We start from the raw sequence: 21,515 nt of genomic DNA, 5'->3' as shown, positions 1-21,515 counted from the left end.
TCTGTTCTGTCTTTTCAAGTGACAAGCTGGATCAAAAGCTGGATGGCATGGCCACAAGAACAACTCAGGTACAAAAATCCCCTCTTTTAGACCATTGGACTTCTATCTAGTTGTACATTTCAAGTTACAAAACTGCTTTCTACTTTCAGCATATGAAACTAAGTAGTCTTGACTAGTTTATTTATTTTTTAAAAAGAGAGACTCAATAGATTTAGACTATGCAAAAGTAAGAGTCAAGGTATTTTGATGTGTTTTGGGTTTAGATAACATCCAGTGTGCCATGAAAAAGTTTGTTTAAGATTTTTTTTTCCCAAATGTTTTGGTCTTTTTATCTCCGAGCCTGTAGGTTAGAGTGCTGGCCCTGTGTAAATCAGGGCTTAGCACCACACAGTGTTCCTTTGGTAACACTGACTCTCTACCACTCAGTCTTGGTTGAGAAATCTTGGTTCTATAGTTCAGAAATCTCAACATCCTCTTGAAGAATTTTTCTAGATTCACCCTGTACCTGACCTTGGGCCCTACCTCAGACTTTCTGCACCCAAATCTGTATTTTTTTTTTAAAAAAAATAAGATCCTAGGCAACTTAAATCCATGTTAGAATGAGTGTAGGAATGAGCTAACTTACCAGGCCACAGGAGTCGGGAATTCTGGAATCTGGCAAGTTTTATTTTCAAGGTTGATAATCATTGGGTGCAGCAGAAGCTGGGCATCCACAGTTACAACGGGCCTTGCTCTGTAGGGAGAGAGCATGAATAGAACTCACAAGTCACGGAGGGATCCTTTCCTGATGACAGGAACTCTTCTTCTAGAAGCCATTGTCAACACGCCCAGCCTCGAACAACGAATTCTGCGCATGTTTTGGATAAATGGGCAGCACACTTAAATGATCTCTAAACAACGGGAGGGGACAGATGTCTGAACCAAGGATGCTGGGGGCCTGTCAAACACATCATGTCCATTGGCTTGGTTTCCTATCAAGAGGACTCACTGCATTGTGATAATATAGTGTGACTATATTACAGTTCCATGGTTTTCTTGGAGCCCTATGTTCACGTTTGAAGAGACATATATTTTCTTCAAAGATCTATTTTACTTTTATTTATATGTATCGTGTGTACACATGCTGGAGACTTGGGAAGCCAGAGAGAGCCTCAGATGTTCTGGAGCAGGATTTACCTGTTGGAGATGGAAACCCGACCTTGGGTCTTCTGCCAGGACAGTTAGCTCTCTTAACTGCTGAGCCCTCTCTCCAGCCCCAAGACACATCGACTCATAATAAGTACTTTAGGACTTTGACCATTGTTGGCTCATTGATAATTTTTCAAATCGATCAGTAGTTTTATAGCTAAGCTTTGCTGATTTAGCTGAGCACTTGAAAGTAGGTTTATAGACCCTTCACCCAGAGCAGTGGTTCTCAATCCTGTATGCACAGTGTAATTACCAGGGAACTTTCGAGCAAACTCTATGCCCAGACAATATCATGGGTCAGTGGAACTCGAACCTCCAGGGGTAAGGGCCAGTGCTGGAATCTTAAACACTCTCCAGATGATTCTAAAAATTACATCCTAGCAGAGGAATGGTTGTGGATGCCATTGGAGCTACCCAAGAGAGGGTAACAAGACGAGAGAGTAAATCCGAGAGCAGGAGAGTGAAGCAGCTTTTGAAGCATAAGTAGAAGAGATACTTGCTAGGAGCCAAAGTCTCCAGAGTTTAGGATGTATTGGTGGTATGGTGAATAGGCTTCCTCTGACAGACAGAAGGGCGGGCCATGTATGTCTAGGGACAAAATGCTGTGCAAGTCACTACTTCACACAGTTTCGTGACAACACGGGGCCCACTGGGATTTCTTACAAGCCTCCTGATGTTATCTGTGCTGTATTATATTTTTTCATTTTCACATTTTTATTATCTGTAAACATAAGATGATTAAGTGGTTTTAGGCGTGCTAGAGGTTTGCTGTGGCAATCACCTTTGAGAAAACAGGGGAGAGAGTGGGGGGAAGTGGGAGTGATACTCCTCTCAAGCAGAGAGAGAGGTAGAGGATACATTCTGGGGTTCGTGAGCAGAGCTGCCTGTGACAGGATTTCTATTTCTGTAAGGATCGGCAGGCACGTAGGTCCTTGTGCCAGCAATAGGCTGGAGCAGATCATGGAAAGTGTGGGACTGGCCCAGATCTGTGCAGGATTGGAAGGTTGGCAGGCAGAGCCAGGGTTCTGGGTGGTGTTAGTTTATGGCTATTAGAAGCCTAAGCCTCATATTTGACAGCTGCTAGGGGTTTCTGCTCTCTCGAGTCTCTAGAACCCAAGTGAGAATGGCTGGCCCAGATCTGTTCATGATGCGTTCTTAAACAGGGACTGAGGAGCAAATGCTTACCGATTTGCTTAACCTTAAGATCTCTCTGCAAATTAACTACATTAGTACCGCATGCCTAGGACACCTGCACATGCAGGTCTGCATCCATGCATTCAAGCATGACCTTGCCATGAAATCCTAACCTAGTCTTTTGCATTCATAATAAACTTTTTAAGAAAGCCTGGCTATCTAACCAGTTATTACTTTGTATGATTTGCATCCAAAGTCTCACTGAATCCTTAGAGGTAATCTCATGAGGTAAGCACTGATTTGATAGTTCAGTTTACAGCCGAGAACCAGAGGCTCTGAAGGCTATAGGAGTTTTCCCCAAAATCATACAACAGTTAGTGTGTGGAAATGTCAGGTTCTGGATCCAGGTCTGCTGCATTGGTGCTGCATTATTGTGGTGGCTGCATGGGTGTGGTTGCATTGGTGCTGCAGCAGGTCTTGCTTGGGAGGTGATGACTGACTCCTGGAATGCTCTATTCCTCGACTTCTTGTCCACTCAGGGGTAGAAGTGAGTGTGAAGAGTCACATTCTGCTGCCACCACTCTGTCCTACAAGTATGGCCATCCACGATTCCCAGACCATAGAGAGTCCGACTTTAGAGCCACCTAAAAAATGAGTCACTTTCTGTTCGGTGATTTTAATGCCTTATTTAATGTTAGTTATAATGGTAGGAGCTAGAGATTCACTCATGAAGTATGAGAATAGAAGTATATAGAAATGTTAAAAATAGAAGAGAAAATACACGCAGACTTTCAAAGGGACACAGGCCCTGTCTCCAGAATAAACACATGGAATGGGTCTTTAATGTCTTTAGGGCAAAACTTGTAATGTAAGGGAAGTGCAGCTAAAGTGGAACATTTACATACCAGCAACCACGTACCTGTAAACAGCCACCTTCCCTTTTCCAAATGCCCCAACAAGTAAATCTGGGGAAAAAAAAACCAAATCAAAATCAATCCATGGTTTTATAGAGTAATCAATCAACCTGAAAGCCCAGATCAGAAATACCCTCCCAATATGAAACTTTTAAGCAAGGACATTAGGCTACAAGTGGAAAATTCCATACCAGAAAACCTTGTTTCATGCACAGAATTATTAAAAAAATTTGTATAAAACTACCTTCAGGCTTCGTGCATAAGGTACGTATAAAATGTAAATGAATGTTGCGTTTATGCTCAGTTCCCCATCTCTAAGATCTCTGACTATGTATGCAAATGGACCACAACCAGAAGAGAATATACGCAGAATCCCAAACACTTCTGGTCCCGAGCATTTCTGATAGACGTGGCTCAGCTTTATCTGCACATAGCTAAAAAAAACCCTGAAGCAGTACAAGGAATGTTCGGGAGAGCCAACTGCAGCCCGACAGCCATATAAACAGAGGAGGGATTCACACTGCTTGTGGATACTTGGGAAGACGGTGGCATGTCGGTGTAATGACAGTATGACATCTGAAAGAGTGGCTTCCAAATGCCTTCTGCCCAAAGGACAGTGTGTCAGACATGCTGGAGAATTCACCATGGCACTGTTTTCCCAGACTCCAGATTCAAGACAGATGACCCAAGAAAAGGCAAAGGGGAAAAAATTAGAAGCTGAAGACTGACGGAGTCTGGCCCATTGCATACACTGTCTTATCCCTCTCTTACTGAGGACAACCCCAAGAAGCAAGGATCTTTGTCTGCAAGTGTGACATTCTGAGTATCAATTAGACAGCAACCTCCCTCTTTCCAGAGAGTATGCTTAATGTGTTCCCATTTGGTAAAGTAGTCCATAACCTTTTAAATAATGGAAATACTATCCTGGTGTTCTTCAGTAACAATAGGAATAATAGATAGCACACAAACAAACCCAGTATCCTATCAAAAAGGTCTTTCCAGTGATTTCTTTCAAAGAGGAAATTTGAAAGTTTATCAGCCATACAACATTCAGAGAAACTGAACATTAAGGCGACTAGATTATAAACTCACAGACTGCACATAATCAGAGGTGGGTCTGAGTGACAGCCACGGGGAAACCCTGGACTCTGAGGGGCAGCAACTGTCTTAGTGATTTTCCCCCGTGCCTTTTTGTCTCTAATTTACAGTGGTAACTTTTGGTGGAAATGCAGGACATCAGAAATGACACAGGATAAATCTTCAATGTGCAGGGCACAGACTTGGGAGGAGCAAAGGCTTTAGCATGAAGCATACATTTTGAACTATATCTGGTTAAGTCCAGTGGAAGAGAAGGAGAAGCATTTTTAAACAGGAAGAAGGGGGAGCTCAGCCATTTGCTGAGTCACAGCGAAATGAGTCAGCACCATGGTGTCTGGTCGGATCTTTCTACCCTGGTTTAACCACAGAGGGCTGGGAGCTGGAACAGGACAACAGGAATACGATTTCTGCATCCAGGCTGGGTCACTTGGAGAGGTGTCCCTCCCAGCCCGTTGGATGTCCCCACAGGAGAAGCCACATCTGCCCATGGTAGCGTCCAGATTTGTGGTGATTCTCATCACATCCCTTCTTTCTTCATCTCCCTTCATTTTTAAGTCATCAATATTTCACAGGCTAATTTTTCCAATACACGATATTTCCTAATCCCAGACTTTATGTCTGCTTGGGGACCACTCAACCTAAGATAAAATAATATTAAATATTTTTTCTTATGTAAGGGATTAAATATCTCTTAGATCAAAACCTCAGGCAAACCCCTTCTGTTTTGTAAATATGGAGTCTGGAATAGGAAACTCAGGGCTTTACTCAGAGGAAGCACTGTGCATGCTATTGTTTGAGTCAAACACAAGTCATCTAAAGAGAGCTGTGCTTATGGAATTAAAGAAACCACAGAGAAGGGGACTGTAGTTTAGCCAGGTCCTGCCTTAAATCCTTGAAGCCAGATGCCTAAGTTACTAAATCTTGCAATTTAAAAACTCTGTTCAGACTCCTCCACTGTTGGTGGGGTAGCAAGCTGGTATTACTACTCTGGAAATCAGTCTGGTGGTTCCTTAGAAAACTGGGAATGATACTTCTGGAGAACCCTGCTATACCACTCCTAGGCATATACCCAGAGGATTCCCCAGCATGTAATAAGGACACATGCTCCACTATGTTCATAGCAGCTCTATTTATAATAGCCAGAAGCTGGAAAGAACCCTGATGTCCTTCAACGGAGGAATGGATACAGAAAATGTGGTATATATGCACAATGGAGTACTATTCAGTCATTAGAAACAATGAATTCATGAAAAACTTAGACAAATGGATGGAACTGGAGAATATCATCCTAAGTGAGGTAACCCAGTCTCAAAAGAACACTCATGGTATGGACTCACTGATAAATGGATATTAGCCTAGAAGCTTGGAATACCCAAGACACAATGCACATATCAAATGATGCCCAAGAAAAAGGAAGGAGTGGCCCCTGGTCCTGGAACGACTCAGTGCAGCAGTGTAGGGGAATACCGGGACAGGGAAGTGGGAAAGGGTGGATGGGAGAACAGGAGGAGGGAAGAGGGCTTATGGGACTTTCTGGGAGGGGGGATCCAGGAAAGGGAAAATCACTTGAAATGTAAATAAAGAATATATCGAATAAAAAAAAAAAACTCTGTTCAGAATTTTAGTCTCTCTATTTTCACGTATATTCTTAGTTATATATGTGTCCTTGGGAATAGTCATTCATTTCTTACTGTCGCCAGATTATGAACTCTTCGGTGTCCTCACAGGCCCCAAACCTGAGATGAGCGTAATGAGGGCAGCCTCACTTGAATCTGTATCTGTTGACATGATGGGAGATGGACAGTTCTATTACACAAGCAGACTCAGGAGGATCACGGGCTTTTTTCATGGCACTGAGTAAAACATTTGCATCCAAATATTGTACCTTTAGCTAAAAAGAGATTAGATTTTAAAGTTCACTTGAAGGGTTTTAATGGGTAAGAGCACACTTGCTTTGCAAATATGGAGACCCGAGGTTGAACCCCCAACACCCAGGTAAAAAGCCACACATTGCTGTGCATACCTGTAAACCCAGCCCTGGAGAACCGAGACAGATAGATACCCAGAGCTCAGTGGCCTGCTACTCTAGCACAAACTATGAGCTTTAAGCTTGGTGTGGGACCTTCTCCTAAGGCCATAAGGTGGAGAGCAGCAGTGTGCTGGCTGGTTTCGTGTGTCAACTTGACACAAGCTGGAGTTATCACAGAGAAAGGAGCCTCCTTTAAGGGAATGCCTTCATGAGAACCAGCTATAAATCATTTTCTCAATTAGTGATCAAGGGTGGGGCGGGCCCATTGTGGGTGGTGTCAACCCTGGGCTGGTAGTCCTGGGTTCAAAAGAAAGCAAGCTGAGCAAGGCAGGGAAAGCAATCTAATAAGCAGCATCCCTCCATGGCCTCTGCATCAACTCCTGCCTCCAGGTTCCTACCTTGTGTGAGTTCCTCTCCTGACTTCCTTTGGTGATGAAGAGCAATGTGGAAGTACAAGCTGGATAAACCTTTTCCTCCCCAACTTGCTTCTTGGTCATGATGTTTTGTGCAGGAATAGAAACTCTATGACAAGCAGAAAAAGTCACCTAATGTCCTTTTCTAACCTTTGCATGAGCATGTATGAGTATGAATTGCAACACACACACACACACACACACACACACACACACACACACGCACTAAAGAGAAGGGGAGGTGTTATTTTCTTAAAAAATGAAAAAACATGAGATTATAAGCCTTCACAGGCCAGAAATCTTTGTGTTTGCATAGACACTGACTTCATGCGATCGTATGGGTTAAAATAAATGGAAAAGAAAATAAATCTTTGCTTCTGTGGTATCAGGCACAGAGACAGATACAAAATTGAGGCCCACAACTTCCTGCTAAATAAGAGTAAAAAACGGCTGTGACTGTATTCTAAGGGTGATCAGCATGAAGAACTGCCATGCTTGTTCAAACGGAGTGGAGTTCTGCCATTTATTTGCCTGTGACTTAGAGGTACCAGAAGAAGTGCACACATGTGCACACACCCTCCATAGTCTAGGTAGGGATGTAGAAGCCCCATCACAATCGGATTGCCATTGGAGCTAATAATCCCAGAGACAAACGCCTACTGATGGCAAGATGAGAGCCTTCCCTTTCAACTCTGTAATTCTTGTTTTTCAGAGAGGGAATTTCCCAATTCTGGAAAAATAAAATTGACAGGCGAAATAGGCCATGCCTATTTTTTTCTCTTTGTAAGAATGTGGCCAGTTATTCAGAGGCCAACAGTTATATACCACAGAAGCATGCTTGTCTTTTGAGACCCCACCTTGGTATTATGCCTGCTGGAAAAGATCTCAAGTTGACTAGATCCTTCTGAGGGAAGAGAATTGGCTTCCTGGTTTCAGTTCTACGTAATCTGTCTTTCTAAAAGATGGGACTGGTTTTGATGGATACCACACAGCTTCTCTCTTTTTCCCTCTGCCTCTCACAGCATGTTGTATAGATATAGGATGCATGTTTGTGTGTGTGTGTGTAACCACTTACATATCTATATATCCCCTATATACACATAAATATATGCTTGGATATCTTTATCTCTATCTCTATCTCTATCTCTATCTCTATCTCTATCTCTATCTCTACCTCTACCTCTACCTCTACCTCTACCTCTACCTCTACCTCTACCTCTACCTCTACCTCTACCTAGACCTAGACCTAGATCTAGATCTAGATTTAGATCTTGTTAAACTATTCGGATTAGGAGGGAGTTAATGAAGAACACCATGTTGTCCTCAGGAGTCTAACTCATTTCCCTCCCCCCCAGTTTGATTGTAACCCCCCTTTGCCCTCTGAACCATCTTGCCAGCCACTCTGTGTGGGCATTGGAATGCTAATCTGGAGACAAAGTAATTTAGCTGCTGCTCTGTGGCTCCATGACGACATAAACCTTCTCCCCACTCCCTTATAGGTAATGGCTCTTACACCTCATGATTTCAGAGGAAATGCTTTAAAGGCAAATCCAAAAACAAACAAATGAAAAATGTTGCCCTTCTCCATATACACACACGTTAGCTGTTTTTGTTTTGTTTTGTTTTTTCTGGAAGAAATAACTGGTAACTAAAATCAGTTCTTTCCACTCAATCAGAGAATGCTCTCTACATGCTTCAGGTCTTTGTCAAGGACTCGCTGGCCTGAAACATGGAATTTGTTTTCCTTTGGAGGGAGGATGGATCTTCTTAAGGAAACAGAAAGGAGACATTAGCATAAAGGCAGGGTCAGTTGTCCAAAAAAAGGAACCCTAATAAAAGGTGATGTCACTGGGGATGAGCCATGCCCATGTTCTTCCCTGTAGTCTCCTAAACTGTCAGTTTTAATGTATGTACTAAATCTGAATTCACTAAACTGAATCATGGACATTAATCACTGTTTGTGATTTTTCAAGACAGGGTTTCTCTGTGCAGGCCCAGCTCTCCTGTAACTCACTCTGTAGACCAGACCGATCTCAACCTCACAGATTAGCCATCTGGCTCCCTTTATTTTTAATTTTAAAATGATTTTTATAATAATTTAAATAATATTTTGGTTTATTTTTAAATAAGGAGAAAGGGAACCACCCAAGTTGTCAAGGGAGTGCTTGAACTACAGAGTCGGACTTCCTAAGACAGGAAATCTTAGAGATGAAAGTTTGTTCCAAAGGCTGACTTCCTTTGGAGGGTGTGCTCATGGTTTGGTCAGGTGGGGAGGAGCAGGGAGGAGGGAGGACTTCCAAGAAGAGCTACTCATGAGTGACAGAGGGTGACAGTGCTCCATTAAACCTTCAACCACGGTGCTCTGTCCTGCTGCACTGGGATGTCCCAGGGTGCAGTGGTACCAAAAAGGGGCTTCCCCTTCTCTGAGGAGAAGAGGAGGGGATCACAGGGGGAGGGATTTGTAAGGGCGGGATTGGGAGGAGAGGAGGGAGGGGAGGCTATGATAGATTGGGATGTAAAGTGAATGAATAAACTAAGCATTTACAGAGGTAGCATCATCTCTGATTTCAAGCTGTACTGTGCAACTATCAGAATAAAAACTGCATGGTATTGGCAAACAAAACAAAACAACAAAACCCCCATTCCATTCAGGGCCTTTTCCTTGAGAAGCCTCTGTCACCCATACACCTATACCCTCTATGCTCAGGCAGTCTTTCTCACCTGTAAACAACCTCCCTTCTTGAAGCTTCTCCTTGTCCCATCATCCTGAGAAGCCCACTAATCTGAAGAGCACTACAGCAAAGGCCTTTTGACAACTCCTTTTAATTTGGAACTCAAAAAGATTTTCTGGGCTGGGACTGGCTCAGTAGGCTTGCTTGTTGTGTAAGCATGAGAGTCCACATGGGATGTGTGTATTGTGTCAGGGCTGGAGAGAACATTCCTGGGGGTGGGTGGTCAGGTGGCCTAGCTGCATGCCTGTGCTCTAGGTTCAGTGACAGACTGTCTTAAAACTATGATGGATAGTGACACAGGAAAATACACACTGTCCATCCCAGGCTGCCAATGTGCACACACAGGTGAACATATGTGTGCATGCATGTGTCCAGCACACACACACACACACACACACACACACACACACACACACACCTGCACAGGATTTACTAATTTTGAATTGTTCTGGACAATGAGGGTTGTTATCAGAACATCCAAAGAAACCTGGAGAGAGGGAGACCAGCGGATAAGAGCATGGGGACTTCTGTTCAAATCCCAGCACCCACCTAAGAAGCCAGTTATGACTGCTTGTGTCTTCAGAGCCAGCATTGGGGGGCAAAAATAGGCATCCAGGCAAGCAGAAGCAGTGAGCTTCTGAGTCAGTGAGAAACACTGTCTGAAGACAACAAGGCAGAGAGCAGTAACTGAGGATCCCAATGTCCCAGGCTGGCCTCTGAATAGGCACATACGTCATTAAATGTAAAAAGTAGATAAATGCCCTAAGATAACATATATGCAAAGGTAGTTGTTGTTGGAAAAGATTAACTCTGCTCAATAGGGGGCACCTTAAAATTAGAGAAAATAAAGAGGCCATGCAGGAATCCTCCAATTATTATTTTAGCAAATACACCAGAACATGCTTGGAAGAACAGAAGGAGCAGGGAGCTATTGCTGCTGTGCTGGCCTGATCAAAGGTTAACATATTTCAATGGCCACCAGACTGTTTGACACCAAGTACAAAAGAACTGCTAGTGGTTGTTTATGCCTGACCTGTAAAAAAAAAAAAAAAAAAAAAAAAAAAAAAGAACCCCATACAGGTTGATAAAACCATGAACATACTCATAAAAAACTTTAAGAGGAAAATTCACATAAAATATTTATGGCCAGCAAATACATGGGAAGATATTTAGCTTCACTAGTCATCAAAGGACTGCAAATGAGGGAAAGGATGAGACAGGTTTTTTGCCTTTTATTTTAGAAGGATGGGAGGGGTGGGGAGGGGCGTGGAGCAGGACTAGTGGGGAGCCATGAGTTTGTGGGCCTGGTTTATGAGAGCATAAACTGATATTATTTTTTCTTGGAAGGTTATTGTTGTTTGTTTTCCAGATGGGTTCTCATATAGCCCAGGCTAACCTTGAACATGCTATGTAGCCAAGGATGACCTTGAATTCCAGATCCTTCCGCCTCCAGCTCCCACGTGCTGGGATTATATGTATGCACCACCTTATATATGTCCAGTTAACAGCACCCAGCCCACAGTTAGATTGTCTGGAAAGTCACAGTAAACAGGTAGATATAGGTGGTTACATATGTGTAGGATTGATCATTTATATTCAGGGCAATTTTGATTTGTACTCCTTGAGTTCCCTCTGAAACCTCTGAAGCACTGTTTTAAACGCAGTGTTGTCTGTCAGGTGGACATTGCTGGATTTGGAAGGTGAAGAACGAGGGCTTCCAAATCCTGTTTTGCTTTGCCAGTGACTTCTCCACACCCCTGGGCAAACCTCCACTCACTCATAGCTGGTGGCACGCTTGAAGGTCCTGAAATAAGAAGGGAACCTGAAGAGTGGAATTTGGTGGGGTTGGATGGATGTGATTTTATGTGTTCTCATATCTAACCCAAGCCTCCTAACCTTGAGCTGTAGCCTTTCTCCTGCAGAGGGGTATGTGTGTGTGCATGTCTGTGTATGTGTGTGCATGTATGTGTATATGTGTGTATGTATGTGTGTGTGCCTGTGTGTATGCGTGTGTGCATGTGTGTGTGCATGTATGTGTGTATGTGTGTATGTGAGTATGCCTGTGTGTATGCCTGTGTGTGCTTGTGTGTATATGTATGTGCATGTATGTGTGTATGTGTGTGTGCATGTGTGTGTATGTGTGTGTGCATGTATGTGTGTATGTGTGTATGTGTGTATGTGTGTATGCTAGTGTGTGTATGTGTGTGTATGTATGTATGTGTGTGCCTGTGTGTATATGTATGTGCATGTATGTGTGTGTGTGTCTATGTGTGTGTCTAAGTATTTTTGCTTCAGCATGGCTTTCCCAGCCTGTACATGTGAATGTTGTGACTCAACCTACCAAGTCTTGATCCCTGTTTTGAGATTGCTTTTCCTCATAAAACATAGACATTCTTCTGGGCACTGCCCGTTACTGTCCCAAATCTGCTAGGTCTCTTTCCTAAGTATGTAAAGACCAAAAAAAGGCAGTCAAATAAAGTTAATTCCTGAAGACCCAACATGATCTTTCCCTCTACATAGTGAGGATACTAAGAGACATTATAAGACTTGACACCTGTTACAGAATTTTGGTATTAAAAATGGCCGCATGTAAGTCTGGCAATAGAGAAATTGGCATTTGGGGGAGAGCAGAAAACAGCTCATGGTTGTGGGAAGCCGGCATCAGAGGAGTCTCCTAAAGTTTGGCAACTATGTTAATCTAAAAATAGACAGAGGCTGACTCTCTTGCTATTTTATCACAACATGCAAAATATTACAGAGGAAGGTTATGGGTTGAGGAAGAAATGTTCGAGAGAAAAAAAAAAAAAAGCACGGTTTTATCCCAGAATGCAATAATGCTAACAGTCTGTCTGAAATGCTTCCAAATGAACTCCCAAGAAAAACATTTATGAGCTTGAGCACAGTATTAGGTTTCAACATTGTGATTTACAAAGGGTTTATTTTCCCTTTTTATAAAAATCCCACAAAAAATGAGCAGAATATCAAACAATGAGTGTGCCTTATGAAAATAGTTTTCTACACATTATTAGCATCCTGTGGTTGCAAAGACACTCCTCCCCCACCTTCCACTGTGGTGTCACTGTACAAATCATCTCACTTGATCCTGGTCAGGGGCCATGCTAATGCACAGTGTGTGTGTGTGTGTGTCTGAACGTGCACGCTGTCCAGCAGTGGCCAAACATTCTGGAGAAAAGTTTTCTTCTTCAGGACCAGGGTCCTTTGTCAATTTATAGGAAATGAGTTCACAGTCCCCAGAAAAGCCACAAGCTCCCAATACTCCCATATCCTGCCTGAGGGAAAATTCCTATGATTAAAACATTATGGGGTTTTATATGCCTTCTAAGTATTGTGCACTGAAGTGTGTACTTTTTAAAAGACATGAGAGTAAGAGGGGTGCTTTGGGTGGAGAAGAAGGGGCTCAGAAGGAGTAGGAGGGTGGCAGGAAAGGGAAATGGGGGAGGACATAATGGCAATATATTTTATATATACCTACATCTTTTATTAAAAATATAAACTCAATAGATTTCACGATGTTAAAAATCTTCCTTAGGAAGCACCATAGGGTATGTCTACATGTCTATATGTAGGGTTCTAATCCCATAGGCCTAGTATTCTAAGAGGACACAGGACATGCACCCTCAACCCTGAGAACACTTGACGGTCAGCACAAGCCGAGGCTAGACCTGTGGAAGGAGCCAACTCCACAGCCATCTTGGTTTGGGAATTCTTGTTCACAAGAGTAGGAGTACATACATGGTTTTTGTTTCTGTTTTGTTGTTGGTTTGTTTTCTGGGATTTGGGGGCAGCCATTGTAAAGATACAAATTACAGATTGGAGAGGAGCGGGGAGACGGGCATTTATACCAGAGGCTCCATGTTCCAGGCATCTGGTTCCTCAGCATCTTACTGAGCATGGAGCGCAAGCCTTGCTTCACAGAACACAGGTGCGTCTGCTAGTCAGGCAGGAGAAGGCCGGTGTCCAGCTCGCCGAGGGGCTTGTTAAACACTGAGGTCGAGAGATGACAAGGTACTAAGAGATGGAGTGCTGACTCAGCATATATACAGCGTCCATCCCCGCAAAACAGACAGTGGACCCCATAGACCAGGGCCCGTAGCGATGAAATTTCTAGACGGATCTTGGCTCTCCGAATGACTCCTAAGTTGACGCTGATATTAGGGCGTCTTTAGCACATGTTTAAGGGAAGGCAAACTGCAGCTCTGCACTCTGCAGCTTTCGGGAATAGAAAGAAGAACACGCAGAGATCAGAGGCTCCAGGCATCCACGAAAGAGCTCCACCTACTTCCCGATCCCATCTAAGGCCTGGCCAGGTCCCAGCCCCTCTGTTCATTCACTGTCTGGTAAAAACCCTCTTAGGGCTAATGAATAGATTCAGATAATGATCCCGAACATCATAGGAAAATGTCACTAAAAAATAAATATCACATGGAAAAAAATATTCCATTAGCAATGCAAATAGAAAGGGCTTAAGAAGACTTTACTAGCTATTTTTTTTTCAAATGGGCCATTTTAGAGTGTAGGTGCGCTTGGCAGAGAGCTTGCCGCACAATGTTGAGTGCCTGAGTTCACATCCCCAGCAGCAGTGTGAAAACCCAAGGTGGGAATGCGCAGTGGGCAGCCCAGAGCAGTGCCAGGTCTCAGAAACAAATGAGAATGATGAAACAAGACACCAGTGTCAAACTCTAGTCTCTACATATTTATACAACACACCACACACTCATACTCACACACACATGCAGACACTCACATGCAAGCACATACACACTCATACACACACATTTACATACACACTCACATACATTCATACACACACCACTCACACATTCACATACACTTACATATAAACACACACACACTTACCAACACACATTTAGACATACTTACATACAAACACATACATACTCATACACACACACTCACACTTACATATAAGCACACACATTCACAAACATACACACTCACATAAACACTCACACACACATATACACACATAATTCTCATATAAACACACACACATTCTCATACAAACACATACACACTCACACACTCACATACATTACACACACACACAGTCCCATACATACACACTTACACTTACAAACACACATATTCTCACACAAACATACACACATATTCTCATAAATATACATATACTCAGACACATTCTCATAGGAACACACACACACACACACACACACCCTCTGGTGATAATACAGTGATTATCTGAGTCATCATTTTAGAACACAGGACCGAATCTGAAGTGGAGAGCTCAGACCTCAGCCTGGAAGCTGAGCACCGTCTTGCCACTTTCACCTGACTGGAAGAGTTGAGACACGACCGGTCACAAGAATCTTATTAGAGTTTTCTAACAACCTCCAGAACAATCTTGAATGGTGAGGGTTGGTCTAGATAACCTTTTTTTTTATGGTTAGCGAAGCTGAGGTTAGCATACGCCAAGAGGGTATCTTGGATGAAGTAGGAGGTACTTGGGCTCCTGGCTTCAGGTGTGCTACTACTCTTCACGTCGCTGGTGTGATGGCTCAGCCTTGACCTTGAATGGGATGAGAAGTGGCTGGCTTCCTATAAAGCACACTTCCGTGTATGTCTGTGAGGTCATCCCCAGAGATGACTAGATTCTGATGTTATCAATACTTGATCCACTAATGGATTCAAACTTGCAACAGAGATTGAGAGGAAATGGCTCTGTGGAGGGCAGGGCTCCACCTGTGGAGGGCGGGGCTCTGCCTGTGGAGGGCGGGGCTCTGCCTGTGGAGGGCGGGGCCTGGTTGGAGTAGTAGTTCCCTGGTGGCTTTAAATCCCAAGGACCCCAAGTAGCGTCCTTGGGGGGGCTGCATCTTCCCATGACCCTACCTTTCGCTCTCCTGCTCTGCCTCCTGCCTGCTCTGGTGTGATGTGAGCTACTCTTCCATCTTGCCCACTGTGATGGTCCAACAGTACCAAGAGAGAGAGCCAAACAATTATATCTGACGTTATTTTGTATTTCATCATGGATGCTAAAAACTTAAGGCAGCTGCTACAGAAGTTTGAACAACTAACAGACACCCATGTGTCCGGCTGAGCTAAAGCTAAGAGGAAAGGACGAAGCTGTGAGAATGAGCTTCCGCTTGGAGTGGAACCCCCAGGGAAGAGCCCCCAGAGTTCATCGTCATCATCTCTACGTATCCTTCCATGCTCATTCCACACAAAGATAAAATGGCTTCCATGCTCATTCTACGCAGAGATAAAACTTACTAAGTTCCGGTAGAGACAGAAACTAATGGTGAGTTAAAGAGCGATGGGGCCCAGGGTTCATAGGCAGAGACCTGTGCCTGTGAGGTAGTTGGTGCCTCGATTCATGCATTCATAGACTTCATCCAGACAATGAGTCACATGTTCACCTAATCTCTGCCTGCTTTCTTTTGTATCTGCCTGCCAATGGTTTGAGAGCACCAAGACTCCAAAGTAACCAAAACAATATTCCTCCCTTGGTTTTAAGAAGGGCATTTATGTAATAATAACATGCTGGTAAGGCTTTCATCTGAGATGTGTGCTTCCAGGGCATTTCGACGGTCAGGGATGGCTTCCTGAGGAAGTGACCTTTGACCCGAGTTTCTAAGTGGAGTTCTAAGTGGAGACTGAAAGTATGGGAAAATAACTAGGGTATGCAAAGGCTTTGAGACAAATAAAAATAAGGACAATGAAGCAGTGTTCATTTGCATATCCATAACTATAAATTACTTATAGAAAGATTTAGAGGATAAGAGAAAGGAATAGCATGCAGTCCCAAGCATGGCGATGCTTAGGTGTTTTCTAGTTCTTCCACACGCCACTCTTACCCTTAACCTGCTTCAAGAAAGCCTCTGCATGGCATCAGGAACTTGTGTCTTTGCAAGCAAGATCAAGTGTAAATTACATCCCATTTTACCTAATGTTTCCATGGCTTTCAGGGAAAAAAAAGCCAGTATGCACTATGATACTTAGAAAGAAATTAGGTAAAATTTAAATGACTAGATAGCACCTTATACATGCTATGTAATGTAATAGCCATTCTATTTAATTTCTTTCACTGGACATGGGAAATGCCACAGTCTTACTACTACCAAGTTGGATGTTATTTAAATAGGCTGTAAAATGTAATTTGGAGTCAATTGTTTACCAAGTCTCTGTGGTATTTTTAGTTCAGCGTCAGACTCAGGTGTGAGGACGTTAGGGCTAGTTCTAAGATTAGCGATGATAGCTTTGGATGGAAGGCACCCTGCGTCAGTCAGCGTGGTTCAGGGGCAAACAAGAGGTCATGCAGACAAATGCAGCCACAGTTCCTGTTCCTCAGGACCCATCCTTCTTGCTTGTTGAGAACAGGCTTCTCACTAGAACCTGGAACTCACCAACAAGTCCCAGGAGTCCTCCTGTGTCTGCCTGCCCAGTGCTGGGATTACAGCTGTGTCCCACTGTGCCTGGTTTTTGATTGTTTTTGTGTTACATGAGTTCTGGGAAATCAAACTCAGGTCGTCCTGCTTGCAGAGCAAACACTCTTTGGACGAGTCACTAGTCCAGGCTCACCTGATATATGCATATCTCATCAAGAACATAACTGTCACATCTATTGAGAATTATGCACAATGCCTTCTACACCATCTCCTGAAGAATGGAAGGTGGGATAGTCTTGACAAGATGTCACTAAAATGGGAAATTAGAATATTTGTAAGTGGCTGGACTGGAGAAGGAAGTTATGTTGGGTTCATTTCATCTGTATCTAGGACAATTGTATAATTCTTGTCGCCTGAGAGTCACAAAAGTTCAAAATCAATCATGGTAGAAAAAATTTACAGGGTGGAAATTGGTATGTGTTACAAATATGGGCCTATCTATCTATCTATCTATCTATCTATCTATCTATCTATCTATCTATCTATCTTCTGGGAAATAGTTGTAAAACACTTGCAAACACACCAAAAAATATAAGAGCATATTTGAAGTTTGAAGTTATGGAAAGTAGATACATAAACATCTTATTCTGCTTACTATTAAGACTGGGTCTATTTTCAAGTTTTTAGCCCTTTATATTTCTTATTACCGTCCTAAGACATTATCAGTTATTTAACATATTACTCAAGGCCTTTAAGCATATATCCTCAACTCTTTTAATTTTCCTTCCCTCCATTCATGCTCCTAGAAATTTGGGTCAAACTGCTCGAAAAGTGAGTGAGTGAGTGAGAGAGAGAGAAAGAGAGAGAGAGAGAGAGAGAGAGAGAGAGAGAGAGAGAGAGAACTTCATTTTCTTTTCATCATGTTTCTTTCCTAGCATGATTCAACAACACAAAATGGTGTGTCTTTATTTTTTTCTATGTATGCTAACATGATAAATTAAGTAATATTTTTATTATGTTAAATGAAACAGTTAACATTCACTATGTATGCCAAGATCCTTTTTCCAAAAAAAAAAAAAAAGTCTGTGCGTTTCAGACCTAGAAATGTGTGAGTTCTTCATCTTCACTGAAGTATTACTCAGTCAGAGAATTAGTTCACACACTCTAACCTTGATATAATGAAGGCTTCTCAAAAGTAGGAAATTATTTTTGCACACGATGGTTATAACATATTGAAGACATATGACCCTCGGCCTTCTCCTTCCATTCACTCTTTCAATCTGTCCACACCAGAGGGTCATCTTTGTTGTTTTTGTGGTAAGCACCCTTGACATGCACTGCGGGGTTCCTTTGGGTTGCTTTTTCATTTAACTGTTATGATCACCTACTTCTTGGAACCATGTTTAACTTAATTCTCCCATAGAGAGTCTTTGGTTATCTTGGTAGCACTGTGGTGTGTGTGTGTGTGTGTGTGTGTGTGTGTGTGTGCACTTACACATGTGTGCACAGGTGAGTATGCAACCTCAGAGGTCTTCTTTTAGCAGTTGTCCACCTTGGTTTGTCTCTCATTGGCTTGGGACTTGCCAATTGGACTAAGCTGGTTGCCATGGCGTCCCAGACATCTACTTTTCTACGTTTCTCCACATCCCCACGGCTGAGATTGCAGACAAATGCCACCATGCAGGCCCTTTTGTTGAATGTTTTAGAAAATCAAATTTAGGTTCTTAGGCTTATAGAACAAGTTCTTGTGACTAAGCTTTCTCCCCAGATGACCTCCCTGAAATCTTCCCATTTTCAACCTTCTTAAAAGTTGTCTCCTATTCTACCTTGTAGCAAAGCCAACTATTAGATGATTTGTCTCTGTGATTACAGTATTCCTTAGAGACATAGATTATGTTTATATACTGTCACTATTTCATTTATGGCTAATATTAGTAAAGATGCTAGCTACTTAATGCACATTATCTAACTTAACTCCAGATCAGGTATTATGTCAGTTTTACTAATGAAGAAACTGAGGCTCCTGAGTACTGTGACTTGTCAATTTCCCATTGCAACTATTGTCACCCTCAGGATTGGAACTGAGGCCCAAAGACCTGAATCATCACTTAATTCAGTACTGTATCCTTATCATCCAGAATAGCACTAGGCATGTGGAAGGTACTTTGTATACTTTGTACATGTTTGACGAATAAGTGAATAATTGTGCTCCTTAAAATGTGATCACTTCAGTGTCACATGATTAATATTCTTCTGTCATGTTTTTAAAGAATAAAGAAAATTAGTGACTGTTCAATAAATTAGCTGGGCAGGGTTTATATTGCCTGAGTATCTGTGAATAATGAATAAAGTCAAGAAGTTCTGACTCACCAAGTTTAGCTATGTGATAAAATATGAAATTTGCTGATTTGAACTACTATGGATGGTTCGGAGTAGACAGATTATGTGGGAAGGGGGTCATAGCAGACAGATGGTACGGGGTAAGGCAGCCTATTAACTCAGTACATTACAAGGTTTATCTTGGTGTTTAGATCTTGATTTCCAAATATCACTCCTAGAGAAAGGTGAGAGGAAAAACCATGCTTCTTAAAGAAAGATTGACTGTGGGGTCTGCAAAAATAAAACAAACAACAACTACAACAACAAAAACCAGCAAATAAGCAAACCCAAACCCCACAGAATCCTGAAGTATTGTGAGATGTTTTAGGGTATAGAAATACTTATAGAAAGATTGGTAATATTAAAACATCAGTGAAACCTATAAGAATGTCTTCCCAGTCACTCAATGTGAATCATACTCAGCAACATAAATAGACATAGAAATGGAATATGACACAAAAATTAAATAACTATGATTCCATATTAGTATAATATATATACACACACACAAAAAGAAATGGTTGTATATTTCCTATATTAGAGTTACAGCGAACAAATTTAGATATAGACTGAATTTAGATACATCACAGTTTGTCAGTAATAATCTGCAGGCAAGGCTCATTTATGGATGCTAAGATTAGTGAAAAGCATAGACAGAAATTTCCCTAGTCTAACAGTATTTTTATAAAGACTCACTCTAATAGAAAACAAACAACTTTCTAGCTGGGAAACTTGGAAGACAGCCCCTGATGCAAGAACAGCAGTTTGAGTAGAGAGCAGACATCACACTCCCTGGACAGGAGGCACCGGGATGGGTGTAGGACCACTGGGTGCTGTTCTTGTCAAATACAGGAGCTCAGTCTAATTCTAGTTAAACACTGAGACAAAACTAAGTTTCAAAATGCCTGGTCAACAGTCTTCAGGGTGTCCAGGTTGTGACAGTAGACAAAAGGCCCAGAGAGTGTCAGCAGTTGAAGTAAGAGAACCTGACAAAAGTCAGGGCTGGATCCGTGATTGGGTGTGGAGTGGGACAAAGGGATGTAAGAACCAAAAATAGTTAAGTGCCATTAAATCACTAACAGATCTATTAGCCGATGGCTGTTGAACTACAGTTATACAGGATGCTGACTGTAGGGGACCCCATGGAAAAGGATCGCGAGGTGTGAATATCTTTATAACTTTTCTGGGAATATAAATGTATCCCAAAACTAACTAAGACAAAGGTTTTTATCTGTATCTGTATCTGATTCTGTATCTGATTCTGCATCTGTCTCTGTTTCTGTATCTATATATATAATTTCACCAAATATATATTTTTTATTATTAAGACAGATCCTTAGTGATCTGCATATATTATAGAAACACCTGGGAGGCAGTGTGTCTAGCTCCGAGTTATAAGCACAGATGCTGTTGGCCAGACCTTTGGAGTAGCAACTCACACACCCATTTTACTTCCAGACAGTGAAAGCATGGCCCAGAGATGCCCAGCTACTAAGTCCCACTGGGTGACATGTCTTAGAAACAGAAGCCCATTACCTCTCCATTCGTTTTGGCTTGACTCAAACTCAAGATCTTGTCCAGTTTAATTCATTCACTTCCAGTTAAACTCATAGGCTATGCGTACAAGAACAGCGATATTGTAATTTCTAATGTGTTACAATCAATTTATGAGCAGTATGCCTCAGTAACAATGCCAGATTTGCTTGGCTTATATGCTTTACAAGCACTATGAGACGTGAACATAAACTTTCACTACAAGATTTGAATGCAGTTCAATTAAACTTCACATCAATGGCTTCAAGGTCCTTAAAGTTAAATAAAGAAAATACATTATTCCCTTTAGCTCAAATCTCCCCTTTATTTCCCCTCGTGTAGAGGTTGGCCTAGCTTACGCCCCTCCCTCTGTCTCTGTCTCTGTCTCTCTCTCTTTCCTCTCTTTTCCTCCCTCCCTCCCCCAGCACTCACTAAAACAGATGGGTCATTTTATTTCATTGAGTGTAATTGTCTGAAATGGCTTCATGATATAATCACCATATATTAGAAGCCTGAACAAGACAATGATAGTCTTGGCCCTCGGCCCATGTTTTCTCTGGTTTTTAGTGCCTGTGAGATTTGTGTTCCTCAGCAGAGCCTGTCCATCCCGCCTCCCTCCTCCGATGCCTGGGCTGGCTATGTGTTTGGCAGGCTGTGTTGCTATGCAATCCTGGATAGCAGGATTAGACGAGATCATTGGATTTTAGGAT

The 21,515-nt window shown here is 42.3% G+C and overlaps 1 protein-coding gene across 1 annotated transcript in view; it reads right to left on the bottom strand.

Moving 5' to 3' along the window:
• Positions 1–21,515, bottom strand: part of Itga8 (integrin subunit alpha 8) — a 197,443-nt gene that overhangs the window by 87,114 nt on the left and 88,814 nt on the right. The window contains exons 14-15 of the mRNA XM_052156913.1: positions 3,242–3,287; positions 626–733 (exon numbers count right to left, since the gene is read on the bottom strand). Of these exons, the coding sequence (XP_052012873.1) occupies positions 626–733; positions 3,242–3,287 (154 nt within the window). The remainder of the gene's footprint in view (positions 1–625; positions 734–3,241; positions 3,288–21,515) is intronic.

This window comes from Apodemus sylvaticus, chromosome 14 (genome assembly GCF_947179515.1).
Source record: "Apodemus sylvaticus chromosome 14, mApoSyl1.1, whole genome shotgun sequence".
NCBI lineage: Eukaryota > Metazoa > Chordata > Mammalia > Rodentia > Muridae > Apodemus > Apodemus sylvaticus.
The sequence above is the reverse complement of the archived record's forward strand: the minus strand, read 5'-3'. Positions and strand labels throughout refer to the sequence as shown.